Here is a 17,011-nt window from a genome sequence, read left to right on the forward strand (position 1 = left end):
TCCCCTTTCACCCCCCTGATCACTGCTAGTACCTCCCAATAGAGGAATTAACTGGAAGCCAGAGGCCAAGTTTGCCCAGATATTGCTGTACTTGGAGTTCTGCCTCTCAGGGCATAGGATGGGGCCAAGAGGATCTCAAGAGGCAAATGGAGAATATCCAGCAAATTCTCCAAATATGTCATATGATTTTTATGTGACCTGAGATCCTGACAGAGAAAATAATGTGACTTAACTCCCTATAGCCTTTACATTGAAATGATTTCTATCTTGAGGTGAAGAAAAGGAAGAAACAATAAGCACAACAAATATGCATTAAGAGCAATGTCAGGAAGAATGCAGGAGTGGAAGTTCAGGGGTTGCCATTAATTTCCAGGGGCTCTCAAATTTTATCAACACTAAATATCATGCTCAGAAAGATATAGTTTTCCCCAATATAGTATGTTCTCTGATAAGTTTCTTTGGGGGAAACATTGGGCTCTCCCAGCCAAAGATTAGTATCTTACTTGTATGACGTTTAATGTTTTTAATCATGCTATCTTATTTATTGTTCATTATATTCCAAGCACTGTTTCAAAGGCCTTTTACATGAATTATCTTGAATCCCAAAATAGCTCTGTGACATAGTAACTATTATTAGTATGTTGTGACAAAATTGCAAATTGAGGCATGGAGAAGTCAAACTATTTTCCCAAGTTCACTTACCTGTGCTACTAAAGTCTATGCTATTCTGATTTTATGTATAAGATGCTTTTGATATGAGTATCAGAAAAAAAGAATCTTTGTAGGTACAGTTTGATTGGTTTACATTTTTTAATTGCACTTTTGCCATCCACTACAATATTATTCTTTAAAATTCAGTCATGAATAGTGATATAAAATGTATGCTTTTCCATTTGGGAGAGATAAAACACTAAATTTCAGAGCTATGGCTGATTTTTGGACAGTTTTCTGAATTATTAGTTCCAATTTGGTTTCTCTAAATAAACAAGTAAAAACAGGAAAATAATGGCATTATACCCCAAAAGCCAAGATCTCAACACATTTGAAGTGGAAGCAGAATCTATAGTATTTCTATTGTTTTTCCTCAGTGCCCCCTCTTGCCGCCCCTCCCCTGCCAAATCTGCTTGTTTATTGATAGTCTAAAACAAAATAGATTCAGGTGTCTTTGGGTGTCAGTGCACAAAGCTATAAAAGTTATACATATTCATTGAGTATTAATTATATGCTTGGTACTCTGCTCAATGTCTTACATAATTATATGAAATAATCCTCACAATAACTTTATGAGTAAGGTAATAATATTAAACTCATTTCATAGATGAAGAAACTGAGTTTTAAAGAGACTAACCAATTTACCAAAAGCCAGATAGGGAGTAAGTTCCAAAGTAACATTTCTCAAAATGTATTAAAGGATACTTTAATCAAGTCAGGATGCTTATTAAAAGCATAGGACTCTGTCTCCTCAGCCTTCCCACTGAGCACCATAAGTATTTGTGTTTGAACATCTGCATGTTTTAACAAGCACCTCAGTTGAGATGTTTGAGAACCATGTTCATAAATTTTATTGCCACGAATTTAAGGAGAAGGAGTACCTTCAGGGAAGTTGTGAAAAGAAATGAAATTTTTGCCTATTATCCTGTTAAAAGGTGCCTCTCCACATATCTATAAATACTGCATGAGTTACTCAGCAAAAGCCAAACATAGAGCTGTCAGGAAAAGAACTATATAAAGCATTTTTGCTTGCTGTTCAACTAGGCTGTGCAACTTGTTAAAAAACATTTACTCATTTTCAAACCCTGTCAGTTTTCTTGCAAACTTTATTTTCCTTCTCTTGGACAGAAAATTACTGCTCTTGAGTCTGACCATAGGGGGACTTGGAATAGAAATTATATCTGTATAGTGTTTTACTGGTTGCTGTGCTTTCTAATGAACTATCTCACACAAAGAGAAGCAAATATTTTTCTGTTTCCTGTGAGCCAGGAGCTGTGCTTGCTGGCATAGAATAGAAAATAAGAAAGTCATGGGGTTTGCTTTCATGGAGTTTCTGATATAATTAATACTTGGAAGTTTTATTTTAGGTTGTGGAACTGTGAGGTATATAAGACAGGTGTTATCCTATTTTAAATATTAGAAAATGGAAGTTAAGAGGTAACATGATTGAGCCATGGTTGTACTTGAGTGATCATGCCATCTAAATTTTTCTACTGACTCCAAGTTTAGTATACCTTCCACTACCTTATGCTGTCTTTCAAACTTAGATATTTTGCATAGTCTCAGACTTAGATATTTTGCACAGCTTAAGTCATTTAAGCTCTAACCTTTCTTGTTTCAATGTAAAATGTATATGTTTATGTCTGAAGATGCAGTGAATCATAGCATGTTGAGATAATTAGGAATGGAAGACAAGAAGAATGAAAATTAATGGAAGCAGAACCATTGGGAAACAATCAGCTCATTGACTGGTTTCTGGATGTATAAAGAAGGCACTAAGTTACTCCTCAGTATAAAGAGTTATATAAAGAAGGAACTAAGTGGTGTTGGTAGGAAAGATAATGTAAAGATGACTCTAAGGGGAATAAAGGGAAAAATAAGCAATTCTATGGCTAGTGATTCCTTCATCCAGATCTCTTATTGTACCATCAAGCACTTGTCTGTGACATGTTGTGCATGTCTTTGCATTAAAGTAGTTGGTCCACCTTTGCCATGCCTGCCTTCCTTTCACACATTAAATAATGTTTGTTCTCACAGAAGGTAGGGTGAATTTTCCCATTATGAAAATAAGCACAATTCATATTTTCTGTTGCAGTTCCAGAAAGCTTGAACCTGTGAATGGAAAAGGTAGCATGAGTTCGTTTGAAAGCTAAATAAACAATCAACAATCAAACTCTGTGTATAGTATTTTGTTGCATAAAGTGGAGATGAGAAGTACGAGGCAAAAAACTAAAAAGCGACATTCAGATCATTGAGAAACTTCCAATCTGCTTGGGGGTATAAAGTATGTACATTTGAATAGCTCAGTAGCAATTTAATATGGCATAAGATTAAGCAGAAGTGAACTGTAGGTACAATAGGAGCTCAGAGGAAAAGATGGATGGGTATCTGAAATAATGAGAAAGGCTTTACCTTTTCATCTTTTCATGGAAGATCATACTTAGTTCTGCCTTGAAGGAAGGGTAGGATTTAGATAAACAGAGAGGAGCCCTGTAGGGCAAGTAGCTGCACAGGTTGGAAATGAGCTCAAGGAAAATAAGTTGATTAAAAATTTTTGAAATGAGGATTTATGTTATAGGGCAGCTGGATACAAGACTGTATTGTAATCGCTTGTTATATTTCCTGCTACAGTGCTATGACAATAGGACAAAGAATGTATATTTATTCATTCATTTGCAAATATCTATGGGATATCTACTACGAGCCAAAGTTGTCTTATGTGCTGATGATAGAGTGGTAAACAAAGACCAGGTCCTTTCTACTGGGGAACTTACATTATAATGAGAGAAGGTTGGTAAGAAGCCAACAAATAAATAGAAAAATTCAGAGTGGTAAGAGTCATGATGAAACAGACAGTGTGATATGATAGACTCAAGTGCATGTGGTGGAGGGAGGCTAGTTTAGTTTGGGTAATTAAAGCTGGTCTCATTGAGGAAGTGATGATTAAACAGACTTGAGTGACAAGGGGGAGTCCTTCATGGAGTTCTGGAGGCAGAGCTTTCTAGAAGGGAAGAGCAAGTGCAAAAAGCCCTAAGACCTCAAAACATGTTTGATTCATTGAAAGAACAGAGGGATCACCAGCGTGCCTGCACTATTGTGAATGAGGCAATAAACGATAAGAATAAAACCCAGGTCTATGAAGAAGCTTGCTTATACTCATAATATTCTTGACTCCTACCCATAGTAAATGCTTAATAAATATCTGTTGAATAAATTAATTAAAACTTTAAGTAATGATCAGATTGTATAAGTTTTTGGTTATAAGTTTAAATTTTAACTGGAGAGACATTGCACAAGATTAACAAAAGGTGATTAGAGATTGGAAAACCATATTAAGTAACCCAATGTAATTGGTCCCTTTGCCTGGATTGTCTGTAGAAGGTTACAGACAAATGGCACGAACTCAAACTGGGGCCGATTCTGGTCTGGTTCTTTCTAGCTGAGGTCTGGGGCTCCCTTTTGACATGAACATTAGAATCACCTTGTGACTGATAATGTGCCTGATTCTTGGATACCCTTAAGGTAAAAGATGAGGTAAAATGATACTGAAAAGTCAAAAGAAGCCTCAAAGTAATAACTTTCAACCATAAAATAATGAGGATGATAATTTTGTTCTGAAAATATGTGAAGAGAATCAGATCAAGCTAAAAAAACAAAACAAAACAAAACCACATACCTAAAATGTTCCAATGGTGAAGTTAAGGGTAGAAATGAATGGGAAAAAAGTATCAGGAATAGAGGTGGATTGCAACTTAGATAAAAAGCAGAGGAATGGCAGAGTAGGAAAGTAGAATCTTATTACAAGTGCTCTCTTGTTAGGATTATGGTGTAAGTGACTCAGCCAATGCTTATGTAACACACAGTAAAACACAGAGCCACCTCCCAACTTTTAAGTAACCTGTACTCAAGAGGGTAGAAGACCTCAGGACTCAAAATTCCTAGTTGTGCCTTGTATTCTGAGCATCTAATAACTTACAAATTTTTGGAGGGAACTGAGCCGTCTTCCCACATCCAGATGTCACTGGATTTCTGGCGGAACAATCCAACCCAACGAATTAATCCAGTCCTGCTACTGATGTATTGCTATTGCAAACACAAGTAAATATAATGGTCAGAGTGTTTCTACAGTTCTTGTAACGGCATAAAGACAAAGCTTCATGATAAGATGCTGGACATAAAAAGTAGATTATATGTCTATATTAATACTAATTAATTATATTTGATATTTAGAATTGTTCCAAGTTCACTTGTTTTTGCATAAAAATACTTGCAGGATACAGGGAAAACTGTAAGCAAGATAGATAATATTCTAATATTCCTATGTGTTTATCTTCCATCAGTTGAAGTTTAGAATCCCAAATAAAGTATCAAATATGGCTCTTAAATGAAATAAGTGGTAAACAACTAGAGAAGGAAAATGAAATGAAATACATTGTTGATGAAACTTTATAATCCCTAGAATTAAGCTCTACTTGCTTTGGTTTCATTGCTTAGCTTGCCTACAAAATCTTGCATACAGGAATATTCATTTATTTTAGTTGACTGGGTAAAAGGGTTATAGAATGTCTTTCTCAAAGGGATTTACAAATGACGTACATCTACTTTTTTCTACTTTGAAATTATCACTATTTACTATACTATATACAATACTTGTTTATTTTGTTCTTTGCCTATTGCTCCAACTGGAATAAAGTTCCATAAATTTAGGAATTTTTGTAGGTTTTATTAACGCATAGGTCCAGGTCCTGGAATAGTTCCAGCACATATTTGTTGAATTAATGGATGAATAAATCAGTCAATCAATCTATCTATGTGTAACAGAATTAAAAAGAGGTCAAATGTTCACGTACTCGCATACCTCCCGGAAAAAACAAGTGAGGACACATTCTTTGCAAATAAAAAATGACTTGAGCATCTTGGCAGACATGTGAGACACAAAATGGCATTCCATAAGAGATATTTTGTGAGAGTCACTTATTTCTTAAAGCTTGAGCTACCTGTCACCTTTCTGTTAATTTATGTTTTATTTTTTTCTTTAAAGTACATCCATATTATATACTTCATTATAGGACCTGACAGATACAGTCTACCTGAAATTTAACTATTTTTTATTTCTCAAAAATTACATTACTTCCTCTTTTAGTTGCTCATCTCCAACCTGATATCAGCCTAGAGTAATAAGATTCAAGACTTGTTTAGTCTCCAATTAATCTCTTTGTAATAGAATTGAGATTTCAAATCAGGTACTCTCTTATTTTGCCTGATTTGAAAGAAGTTAATTTATCTGAATATCTTCTCTATGAGTCTGAGCCACAAAAAAAGTATATGGTACAGCAAGTTAGAATAACAGGACACCCAAATGAGCATGAACATCACTGGGCTGATTTCCTCATGTCTGGTCCACTACTGGTTACTTCAGCTCTCAGTAAGGTACAAGTCAATTTTGCTGATTACCTATAGCAGTTCTGTAGAAAACGGCTTGCCTGAATATTTGAATTCTATTGAATTTCTGTCTGCATAGAGCCCGAATCCTGATCTTCTATTCCAATTTATATTTGCATTTATTTTAATATGCAAAAATGTGAATAATTACTATATTAGAAATTGTAGGATAAGTACATTAAATAATTTCTGCCTTTTTAAAAATATATGTTTTGACAAACTGTTATTCGGTAGAAGGGAGACTCCAAGGCTTGGTTCCTGGCTTGCTCCCAGGATTTATGAAAAAGAAAAGCTACATTCAATAATATAGGGAGAGTGCAGTAGTGGATGTGAATGTACATTGCTTGAAAAGAGAGCTTTTGTTAGAAGCTGTCAAAAAGGGAAATATAGAAGAGGAGACATGTTTAATAAAAAATTTTCAACTGAAATCCTGTCTGTTGTGCAAATAAGATTGTGCCCCAAACTACATCTGGGAGGGCCTATGAAAAGATAGAGTTTGCCTCATGGTTCGTTCAAAGTGTCAACAATTTAGCAAAAACTGAGAAGGCATGTAATGTTGGGATAACACTGATATTTATATTTTACAATCATATTGAGTTTCCTTATACTTTCAGATCCTGTTTTGAATTAATAAACAGAGTTAAGGAAGCCAAGAAATTATCTTAACTCTTGTTGCAGAGATAAGACCGGAACTCAAAGTTTCATTAGTTCTATTTCAGCACTTTCTACTCTCAAATGTAATTTTTACTGAGCTTGATAATGTTCTGAGATTAGCACAAACTGCAAGACATAAAAATGTAAAAAAAAAAAAAAAAAAGGCAAGTGTTTCATTTGAGATTTCTCTCCTTATGACTCCAAAATATTTGACATAGAAATATTCTTACCAGCGTGTCCTCCCTGGTGATCTTCAGAAGAGTAGCATTTACATCAGCACAATACTTCTTACTGTCTTTCCATGTCAAGTTGTGCCTGAAGAATCCATAGCAACTATCTCCATAATATCTCCAGTTTACGTCACATGGGCTGCATTTATGGCCTTAAGGAGAATCCAAACATAGGATCCCTTTCATTCTGAAAGGATGGGCTTACTTTTTCCTCATATTCAATGTTTCCTGAAGATCTCAAGATTCCTGACAGATAGCATCACAAAAATACTCCAGAGTTAGGGGAGATGAAGAGACTACCCAATCATACTTACTTTCCTTTTGTCCTGATTGTTGTAGTAAATCTTGGCAGAACTTCCTTGCTAATTGTTTCAGAGTTCCTGAGAGATGTTCATTCTCAGCTTGTAGGTAGTTCTGCTGCATGACAGCTAGACGTAAAAATTAGATAATAATTTGTAATTAGGATAATAAGGAGTGATGCAAAAAAAAAGTCCTCTCAATGAACTTTATGTTCAGTAGAGTTGTAAATCTATGAAGTGTTTACTAGATACATTATGAGTAAAAGAGTGCTGAAAAGGGATCAGGGTAAAGGGGTTATAAAGAAAACATTAAGTGCCAGGCAGAATGACAACCGAGAGTTCTCCAAAAGAATAGGTGAACTATTTGAAGGAGATGACCACAAGTAAGAACATGCCATAATCAAATTGCATGCCCATAGTAGTTGTTTTGACCTTTCCTTCAACACAGATTTCTAAGCACATTTCACAGAGGTGAATGACCTCTGCTATTATGTCTTCTATGTAATGCCAGAATATCCATTCACTTAAAAAATACATATTGAGGACTTCCCTGGTGGTCCACTGGTTAAGACTCCATGCTCCCACTGCAGGGGGCACGGGTTCGATCCCTGGTCGGGGAACTAAGATCCTACATGCCCTGCGACGTGGCAAACAACAACAACAACAAGTATTGATTTCTTGTTGTGCTCGAAGTACTGTGATATTCAGGTAAATCAAAGTAGTGAATGAAAAGTTCTAAAATATCTTATGAAAAAATAAACAAGTATCTGAACAAGCAACAATTATACAGACGATAATGTGACATTGGAGGGCTTTTAGATGTATAGGAAGAAAAAATATTTATCAATTAGGTGGGATATGAATAGTCTCAGTGGAAGTAAATGTATTCATCTTAAAAAATGGGAAGGAGGACATTTTAGGAAGACGGGACAGAATCAGCAAAATCTCAGGCAGGGGGACATAGGATTTATTTGTGAAACAGAAAACTCCACGTTGGCTGGATCTTAAGATGCACAGAATAGGGAGGAAAAAAAGAAAGTTTCAAAAGATAGTGTGGATCTATACTGAGGAAGATCTTAAAGACCAGCTTAAAATTCTTAAGCAATGATTTTTAATTAATTTTAAAAACCTAAAAGGTAATTTTAATCAAAAGGTAAAGTGCAGAGTTCTCCTTTATTGAGAATATCCTGACAGCTATGTATAGGATAATTGCAGTAGCGACAAATAGATAGTGACAGTTAAGCTTCATGGCATACACCAGGACACTTACGTATTGCCTTCCTCAGATCAAGTCATTGGCAATAAGTCAATACTTACACATAATCCCCAGAGCCACCAGCCCAACAGCTATCCCCATGCACAAGATCAGCAGAATCAAAGCCATCATACGCCACAAAGAGGAGGAAGCAGGGTCACCTGTGGGCATACAATAAAGATGTTAGGGGCAGGCAGTATGGCATAGTTTTGGGGGACAGCTTCACCCCCATCCCCTGCCCTCTCAGGATTGTCCAAGTGATATAAACAGCTTCTCTGGCCCATCTTGCCTTTGCTCCCTTGGTAATCACCAGCAGTAAACACAACCCACTCCATCCTCACTCCCACCGGACTTCTCTCTGAGTCAAAATGTAACTAGCAGCTAAGGTCGTTTGTGTCTGTGTTTGTCTTTGTTTTATTTTGTGCTCACTCCTCTAAATAATAGTGTTTATAAGCCACAACTGTGGAATCACACCCACTTGCTGACATCTTAGAAAGTGGAGTTTTCAAACATTTTCTCCTCTTATCCCTTAGATTTCTATTCCCTCCAGCATTTAAATCTATAAGCCTTAATGTAATGTGCCCTGCTTGTATCATTTGTTGTTTATATTCTAAATAACATATATAGCCCATGTACATACCACTCAAATGATGTAGGGAAAGAAGGTCATTCAGGAAAATTAAACAAAACTATCTATGTTATCACTAGTAGAAAAAAAGAAACTAGGGTGGATCCATTTCAACAGATAATTTCCAAATTGCTGCCTCTGGGCATTCTTACCTGAAGTGAGAGCTGGTTTTTGAGTTTTAATATTTAAGGTGACGTATCCATCTTCATCCTGCATGGCTTCCCTTAGAATGAAAGTGAACTCAGCATTCAATGACTTTGCAAAATGTAGTGTCCACCCTTATGATTTCAATGTCTACCCGCCTGTGACCCTCCTCTCTCTGGTAAGGTGGAGACGTATGAGTTGGGGCACATTTTTTGTTTTTTGTTTCTTTCCAGGAAGCCCTTTAATAGCTGCTCAGATATACATGGACCTTGAACACCAAAACACAAAAATAATAACTTGTGGTAAACGAGTAGATATGGCATTTGTTTCCTGTTTCCTTAACTTCCATTCTGACTATTCCATCGTGTATGTCCTTTCAAAGAACAGAAGTTTATGCTTCATCATAACCTTGGCAGAGTCTAAATCATGTTGTTTAAATGAACTTATTTCTGATGAAAACTCATGGATAAAACATCAACAGATATAGTCTATCTCACTGTGGTGTAAGGGTCTAATATAATTTGATCTAAGATGAGCTATATTAGAAGTTTCGTGGTCTTGTGGTAGAAGGTCTAATTATGACCTACAATTCATCCAAATTCTTGCATGTTTTGCAAATCAAAGGGTTTTTTTAGAGTAATTCATCCATCCATTTATTTGATTGCATTAAAATGAAAAACTGAACAAGCTGACATTTTAAGTAATGAGTCAAGGATATTCAAATCATAGTATACTCTTTAGTCCCTGCAAATCAAAGTTTTAAAAAATTTGAGAACTCCACATGAGGCAGGATTTATATGGCTTAAGTTTAGGCATCAAAGGAAAACAATCTAATAAAGTGAAATAATACAAAGTTAATGTCTTGATGTATTGTCTTTCAGTAATGTTTTCACTTTAAAGTAAATTTCCAGGAATGGCTTTTGGATCTTTGATAACTTTAACCATAAGCTGAGTATCTTATGGCTGGATCTATGCTTCATAAAAATATATTTGCCTTTATTTGTATCCATCAAGCATGACTTTGTGGTGTTAGAAATATCCTGGGTAAGTACAGAGGCTGTCAGGGTCAAAGGAGGCCCTGATAACATTAGTCTTAATTCTGCTTCCTCTCTCCACCTACCCTATAAATACAAGCTGAGTTACTCAGCAAAAATTAAGCAGAGAACTGCAGGAAAAAACGATAGATACAACAAAATTTTCTTTTCTCTTTTCCAAAATCCAGAGGCTTTTCCAGCTATCTCTCAATTACCCTATAAGGCCTATCACTGACATTTTATTTCTACTTGCATATTTTATCGCTCCCTCTTTTCTTGGCTTAGGAAAGTATAGCTGAAGAAGTCATTATTCCAAATATCCTGATGAGTTTGAATTTGGAATAAAAACCTTTATTTAGGGCTTCCCTGCTGGCGCAGTGGTTGAGAGTCCACCTGCCGATGCAGGGGACATGGGTTCGTGCCCCGGTCCGGGAAGATCCCACATGCCACGGAGCGGCTGGGCCCGTGAGCCATGGCCGCTGAGCCTGCACATCCGGAGCCTGTGCTCCGCAACGGGAGAGGCCACAACAGTGAGAGGCCCGCATACCACAAAAAAAAAAAAAAAAAAATCTTTGTTTAATATTGTAGAGGTTGAGTGTTATATAAGTTATATCTTTTATTTTAAAGCAAATATCTCATTAATTTAATTATGTGTCAGACACTGAAATTAATAGCGAGTATTCATGGAGAAAGTCATGGCACTAGTCCTTATGGAGCACAAAGTCTTAGACTTTAGGTACTTAACCTTTGCCTCTTAGAGTTTAGAACAACTTTCCACTCCACCCCACCCCAGGCCACATTTTTGTTCCTCTTTCTTGTTTCACTCTTTTCCATTGCATATGTGTGTGTGTGTGTGTACATATATATATATAACATTTTTGTCATGTATACTCACAGGAGTGTATTCCATGTCTCCAAAACAGTGACTGACATACAGTTACCACTCAGTAGAAATTTGGTGAATGAATGAATGAATGAATGAGTATATGTAAAATGGACATTTATTGGAATATTACACATGCAGAAAGCAATTTAGGGAATCTTGGGAATTTTCTATGATCATGCTTTTTGCAAGAAGCATCACCATCTACCCAGTTTCCAAGTTCCTTCCACTGTACTATGATGTCTTTCAAATTTAGGTATTACCCAGACTCCATTTTCTATATTTATAGCTGAAGAACCAGTAAAAGACACTAGGATCACAATGACAAAGTATAGATATGAAAACAAAGGAAATCAGTGAAATGCATAGCACGGTGGATAAGACTGATCAATATATAAAGATGGCTAGAGGATGTGTAAAAAAGAAAGACAAAAAGAAAATGATGTTGACTAGTATGAGTGTTATAATAATGTCTCTAAACTGAAAAAAATATAAAGGACATCAACATTTTGCAGTCAATGATATCTTTTTATAGACCTTTCACTGTACGTCATCTTTAAGCTGACCCTTAGGTGCATTTATCAGTGATATCCTGTCCCCTCTCTCAGTCCTCTGAATTCAAATTGTTGGTTCACTTCTGACTTTCTAGCCTTCTACACACATATCAAATACTGTTTATCTTTGGGAAAGGCTAGAATTTCCTGTCATGGAAAAAATGCCTAATTAATATTTTCTCTTTCATTTTCAGAAAGTTTAAACCTGTGGACTGAAAAGTGGAATGAGCTTTATTAAAAGTGAATAAACTAAATGTATAACTACCAGACAACAACTGTAGCAGAGCTTTTGGTTACAAAATAGTAGATAAAATGAAGGGGAAAATTGTGTTAGACCACATTCACAACACTGAGACGTTTATCATGCATGTGAATACAAATTCCCTGTAAGTAAGAAAGTCAAATAATATTCAAATGGAATAGATAAGACTTAAGATTTGACAGAAAGGTGAAGATTGCCTAAGAAGAGAGAGGAGAGGGGAATATTTATCAGGGAGGGCACGTATCTGAAACAAAGTTAGGGAAGTTGGAAGGAGTATGGTGTGATCTGTGATCAAGGAACGTGAACTGATCAAGCATATTTGAACTGAGTATTCACATCACAGTATATTGGGATACAAGGTGTCCTATTAAAATCATTGTAAAACTTACATTTCAGGGACAATTAACCAATCAATTATTTGCACATGTATCTATTGATCACTGTGTATGTCCCAAGCACTATCCTATTTTCTGGGGATCAAGTGATGAACGAAACACACAAGAGTTGTGTTCTTATTGAGCTTACGTTCTAGTGGAGAGCGGTGAACACAGATAGCAAAGAAGAAAAGAAAGAAAAGAGCAAGACGATTTCAGATCATCATAAATGCTATGAAAAAAGTCATACAATAGAGCTTTATTGGTGGGGCTTGGAGCAGCCCTGTTTGTGCTCATTTGAACTGGTTTGTTTAACCTTTACGAGAAGGGGGTGGAGAATTGCAGTTTTCTTCCATTTTTTAAAATTGAAGGATAGTTTATTTAAAATATTATATTATTTTTCAAATGTACAAAATTCAATGTTTTTATAGATTACACTCCATTGAAAGTTACTACAAAATAATGGCTATATTTTCCTGTGCTGTACAACATATCCTTGTTGCTTACTAATTTTATACATAGCAGTTTGTATCTCTTAATCCAATATCCCTATCTTGCCCCTCCCCTGCCCACTGGTGACCACTAATTTCTTCTCTATATCTGTGTTTCTGTTTTGTTATACACATTCATTTTAACTTTTAGATTCCACATACAAGTGATATCATATGATATTTGTCTTTGTCTGATTTATTTCACTAAACATAATACTCTCCAGGTCCATCCACATTGTTGCAAATGACAGAATTTCATTCTTTTTTATGGCTGAGTAATATTCTACTGAATATATGTACCACATCTCCTTTATCCATTCGTCTGTTGATGGACACTTAGATTGCTTCTATATTTTGGGTATTGTAAATAGTGCTGCTATGAATATTGGGGTTCTGTATCTTTTCAAATTAGTGTTTTTGTTTTCTTCAGATATATACCCAAGAGTGGAATTGTTGGATCATATGATAGTTCAATTTTTAGTTTTTTGAGGAACATCTGTACTGTTTTCCATAGTGACCACACCAATTTACATTCCCACCAACAGTGTAGGAGGGTTCCCTTTTCTGCACATCCTTGCCAACATTTGTTATTTGTGGTCTCTTCGATGATAGCCATTCTGACAGATATGAGGTGATATCTCATTGTGGTTTTGATTTGCATTTCTCTGATGCTTAGTGATGTTGAGCATCTTTTCATGTGCCTGCTGGCCATCTGTGTATCTTCTTTGGAAAAACGTTTATTCAGGTCTTCTGCCAATTTTTTAATCAGATTGTTTTTTCGATATTGAGTTGTGTGAGCTCTTTATATAGTTTGGACATTAACCCTTATCATCATCAATATTTTGCAAATATTTTCTCCCATTCAGTAGGCTGTCTTTTCATTTTGTCAATGGTTTCTTTTGCTGTGCAAAATCTTCCACTTTTAAGAGCATCCAAAATAATTTATGCTTAATTCTGATATAATAACAATGATACCATTTATTATTGCTTTTATATGCTTGTATTAATTGCCTTTGCCGTAGGTGTTATACTTATGCTAATTTTACTAAAAAGAAAAATAAAGCACAGAGGTTAAGTGACTTGCCAAAAGTCACTGGACAAGTAAATGTTTTTTGGGTTTTTTTTGTGGTACGCGGGCCTCTCACCGCTGTGACCTCTCCCGTTGCAGAGCACAGGCTCCGGACACGCAGGCTCAGCAGCCATGGCTCACGGGCCCAGCCACTCCGCAGCTCGCGGGATCCCCCCAGACCGGGGCACGAACCCGCAGCCCCCACATCGGCAGGTGGACTCTCAACCACTGCACCACCAGGGAAGCCCAACAAGTAAGTGTTGATCCAGGATTTGAATCAATTAGTCTGTCTTCATAGTCCTTTATTTTAAACAGGATATTTTATTACCCTGATTGGATGAGTATGTTGATATAATCAGTCTGTCTTCATAGTTCTTTATTTTAAACAGGATATTTTATTACCCTGATTGGATGAGTCTGTTGATACATTTCAAAAATAAATTCTTTCCTATATTCATCCTCTGGCTCCTCCTTGTGGTCATTTGTTGTTGTTGTTTCTGCTTTTATCTTTTCTTTAGGTCTTTTGGTACCTCCAGGTTTAATTTTCAATTTTCTCCATTCCTTTTTGTAAATAATTTTGAATTCATTCCTATTCTGCTCATTCTCTGGGTACTATCCAATATAGGTCCCTCTTTGAAAGTGTTCTCTGACATAAGCATAATATGTGGGAATGGAATGATTATTGAAGAACAAAGTGAGAATACAACTTCCCATTTTGTAAACTCATTATTTCTTTTAATGTATCCCAGGTGAACAATACTTCTCTATTTAAAGCCTGTGTTCCCTTATTTTCTGCAATGAACAGTATTTTCTGATGGATTTAATTCATGTGAGAGCAGCAAGGGAAGTCAAAGGTGATTTTAAGTTTTTTGCTGAGGAACTGTAAATGTGAAGTTCTCATTTACTGAAATGGAGAAATGTAGAGTGAAATGATTGGAAAAGGGTTGTTCATTTTTTTAATGTGTTAAGTCTGAAAATTCTATCACATATTAAGTGAATATGCCAAGTCTCCATTCAGATACCTGAACTGGCCATCAAACTCTGGCATGAAGATATACATTTGGAGGTCATCTAGGTATGGCTGTTACTTGAAGCCCTGAATCTGGAAGAGCTCATCCGGCGATGAGAATACACAGAAGATAGAGGGTCAAGGACTGAACTCTGAGGCTCAAAAGTATTTTGAAGTCAGCTAAGGAGGAATCAGCAAATCTGATGGAAGATTAGGTGATGAAGTAAAAGAAAATCAAGATAATGGTGTCCTGGAGAGCAAAGTATTTTGGAGAAGAATTTTAAATTAAAGGGAATAATCAGTTATGTCAAATGCTGTTTATAGGTTGAGTAAAATGAATCCCGAGAAATAGCCATTGATGTGTTGATATAGAGGTTAACAGTGACTTACTAGCATCTTACTAGAAATAGTGAGGGGAAAAGCCTGATTAAAGTGGGTTCGGGAAAACAGGAAGATCCAGCAGGCATAGACAGCTTTTGAACCCTTTTGTTGTTAAGAGAATTAGAGAAATGGGGTGATTGTGTGTGTGTGTGGCAGGGGTGTAAGCAAACATTTTTTGGCTTATTTTTAATGGAGATATTATATCATGTTTACAAGTTAAGGTGAGTAAACCACTAGAGATTAAAAAAAAAATGATGATTCCAGAGAGAGAGAGATATTTACAAGTTAAAAATATTTGACTAAGCCGATGGAATGGACTTCAATTTGTAGATGGAGATTGACCGTAGATCAATCCAGAGTGTGTAGAATTTAACCACAGAAAACGGTTGAAGATGATATTTCTTTACATATACAGATGTAAAATATTTTTTGTATATTTGCTCATGGGGCAGAGGAAATGCTCTTCTGATATTTTGATTTTCTCAAGATAAGAGGCCAGGTTTTTAATTGAGTTTGAGAAAGGAGAACAGAAATTTGAGAATTGAAAAAGAAAGAGAAATTGGGAGTAATCTTCTAGCAGATTCACAGAATAGACTGATTAGTAAGACTGCTGGCAAATTATCATTCAAAAATGTAAAATAAGACCAGAGAATGCGGTCACATTTAGCTGCTCATACGCAAGTACAGAGTAGGTAGAGTTGGATTCACTGGGATGCGTTTTCCGGATAGGTACAGTGAAGGAAGGGACAAGCATTGAACTTGTAGCTGTACGTAAGGAAGTGATCATTATAATTGACCCTGATAAACGGTCTAAGCCAGGTAAAACAGGAAATGAGACGTGAAGGATTTAGGACAATGAAAAGGTGGCATGGTCACTGAATTTGATATCCCAGGGGGCATCAAAGTACCATAGGCCATAAACTCACTATAGGGAATGAGCTGGAAAGAAAAGACTTGGAAGCTAGAGAGTAGAAATCTAAAACTGAAGTAATAGAGGGGGTGCTCACATTGGCAATGAAATTATCTGGATCTAGTGCAGCACTGTCCAATAGAATTTTCTGTGATAATGGAAATATTATACATTGTGCTGTCCAGGTGCACAGCCAAGAGCCCCACCTGTGGCTATTGAGCACTTGAAGTATGACTAGTATGACTGAGGAAAGGAATTTTTAATTTTAATTCATTGAAGTTTAAATAGTCACATGTGGCTAGTAACTACACTAATGGAAAGCATAGCTTTAATGAATGATCACCATAATGAGTGGTCGATTTGTGGTGTGGTCAAAGGTGACTGGAGGTAAATCCAGGACCTGAGAGCACAGCGTATTGGAATTTTCACCTGCAAGAATACTGAAATTACTGATAATCATGACAGGAATAGAAGTGAACAAGGAGATTTAAGACATTAGAAAAAATGGTAAAGAAATGAGAAATGCCCTGGAATTTGTAGACGCTTGCAATGCGTTGTGTTATTTGATAGTATAATCTGATATAATGTGCTACAGAGGAGCTGGATATTTTTAAGGGGGAATGTATAGACAGTAATTTCTAAAATCAACTAATAACAGATAATATAGCATTTTAGGATCAT

At 36.1% G+C, this 17,011-nt stretch overlaps 1 protein-coding gene across 1 annotated transcript; it reads right to left on the reverse strand.

Annotated features, from left to right (window-relative positions):
* Positions 1-796: 796 nt before the first annotated feature.
* Positions 797-9,513, reverse strand: CLEC1B (C-type lectin domain family 1 member B). The gene is made up of 6 exons (XM_082636103.1): positions 9,372-9,513; positions 8,654-8,752; positions 7,352-7,465; positions 7,038-7,189; positions 4,688-4,794; positions 797-2,823 (listed from the first exon to the last, which is right to left on the reverse strand). Exons 1-6 carry the CDS (start codon positions 9,433-9,435, stop codon positions 2,679-2,681), a joined length of 681 nt encoding a protein of 226 aa, XP_082492229.1. The 5' UTR covers positions 9,436-9,513; the 3' UTR covers positions 797-2,678.
* Between the last annotated feature and the right edge of the window lie 7,498 nt (positions 9,514-17,011).

Source organism: Mesoplodon mirus, assembly GCF_964341445.2.
Source record: "Mesoplodon mirus genome assembly, chromosome: 11".
Lineage (NCBI taxonomy): Eukaryota > Metazoa > Chordata > Mammalia > Artiodactyla > Ziphiidae > Mesoplodon > Mesoplodon mirus.

Coding starts and splice junctions, on each gene's coding strand:
- CLEC1B (XM_082636103.1), bottom strand. CDS start 9,435: ATGCAGGATGAAGATGGATACGTCACCTTAAATATTAAAACTCAAAAA. Junction 8,753..9,371: donor AAAACCAGCTCTCACTTCAG/GTAAGAATGCCC, acceptor GTATGCCCACAG/GTGACCCTGCTTCCTCCTCT. Junction 7,190..7,351: donor ACAATCAGGACAAAAGGAAA/GTAAGTATGATT, acceptor ATTCTCCTTAAG/GCCATAAATGCAGCCCATGT.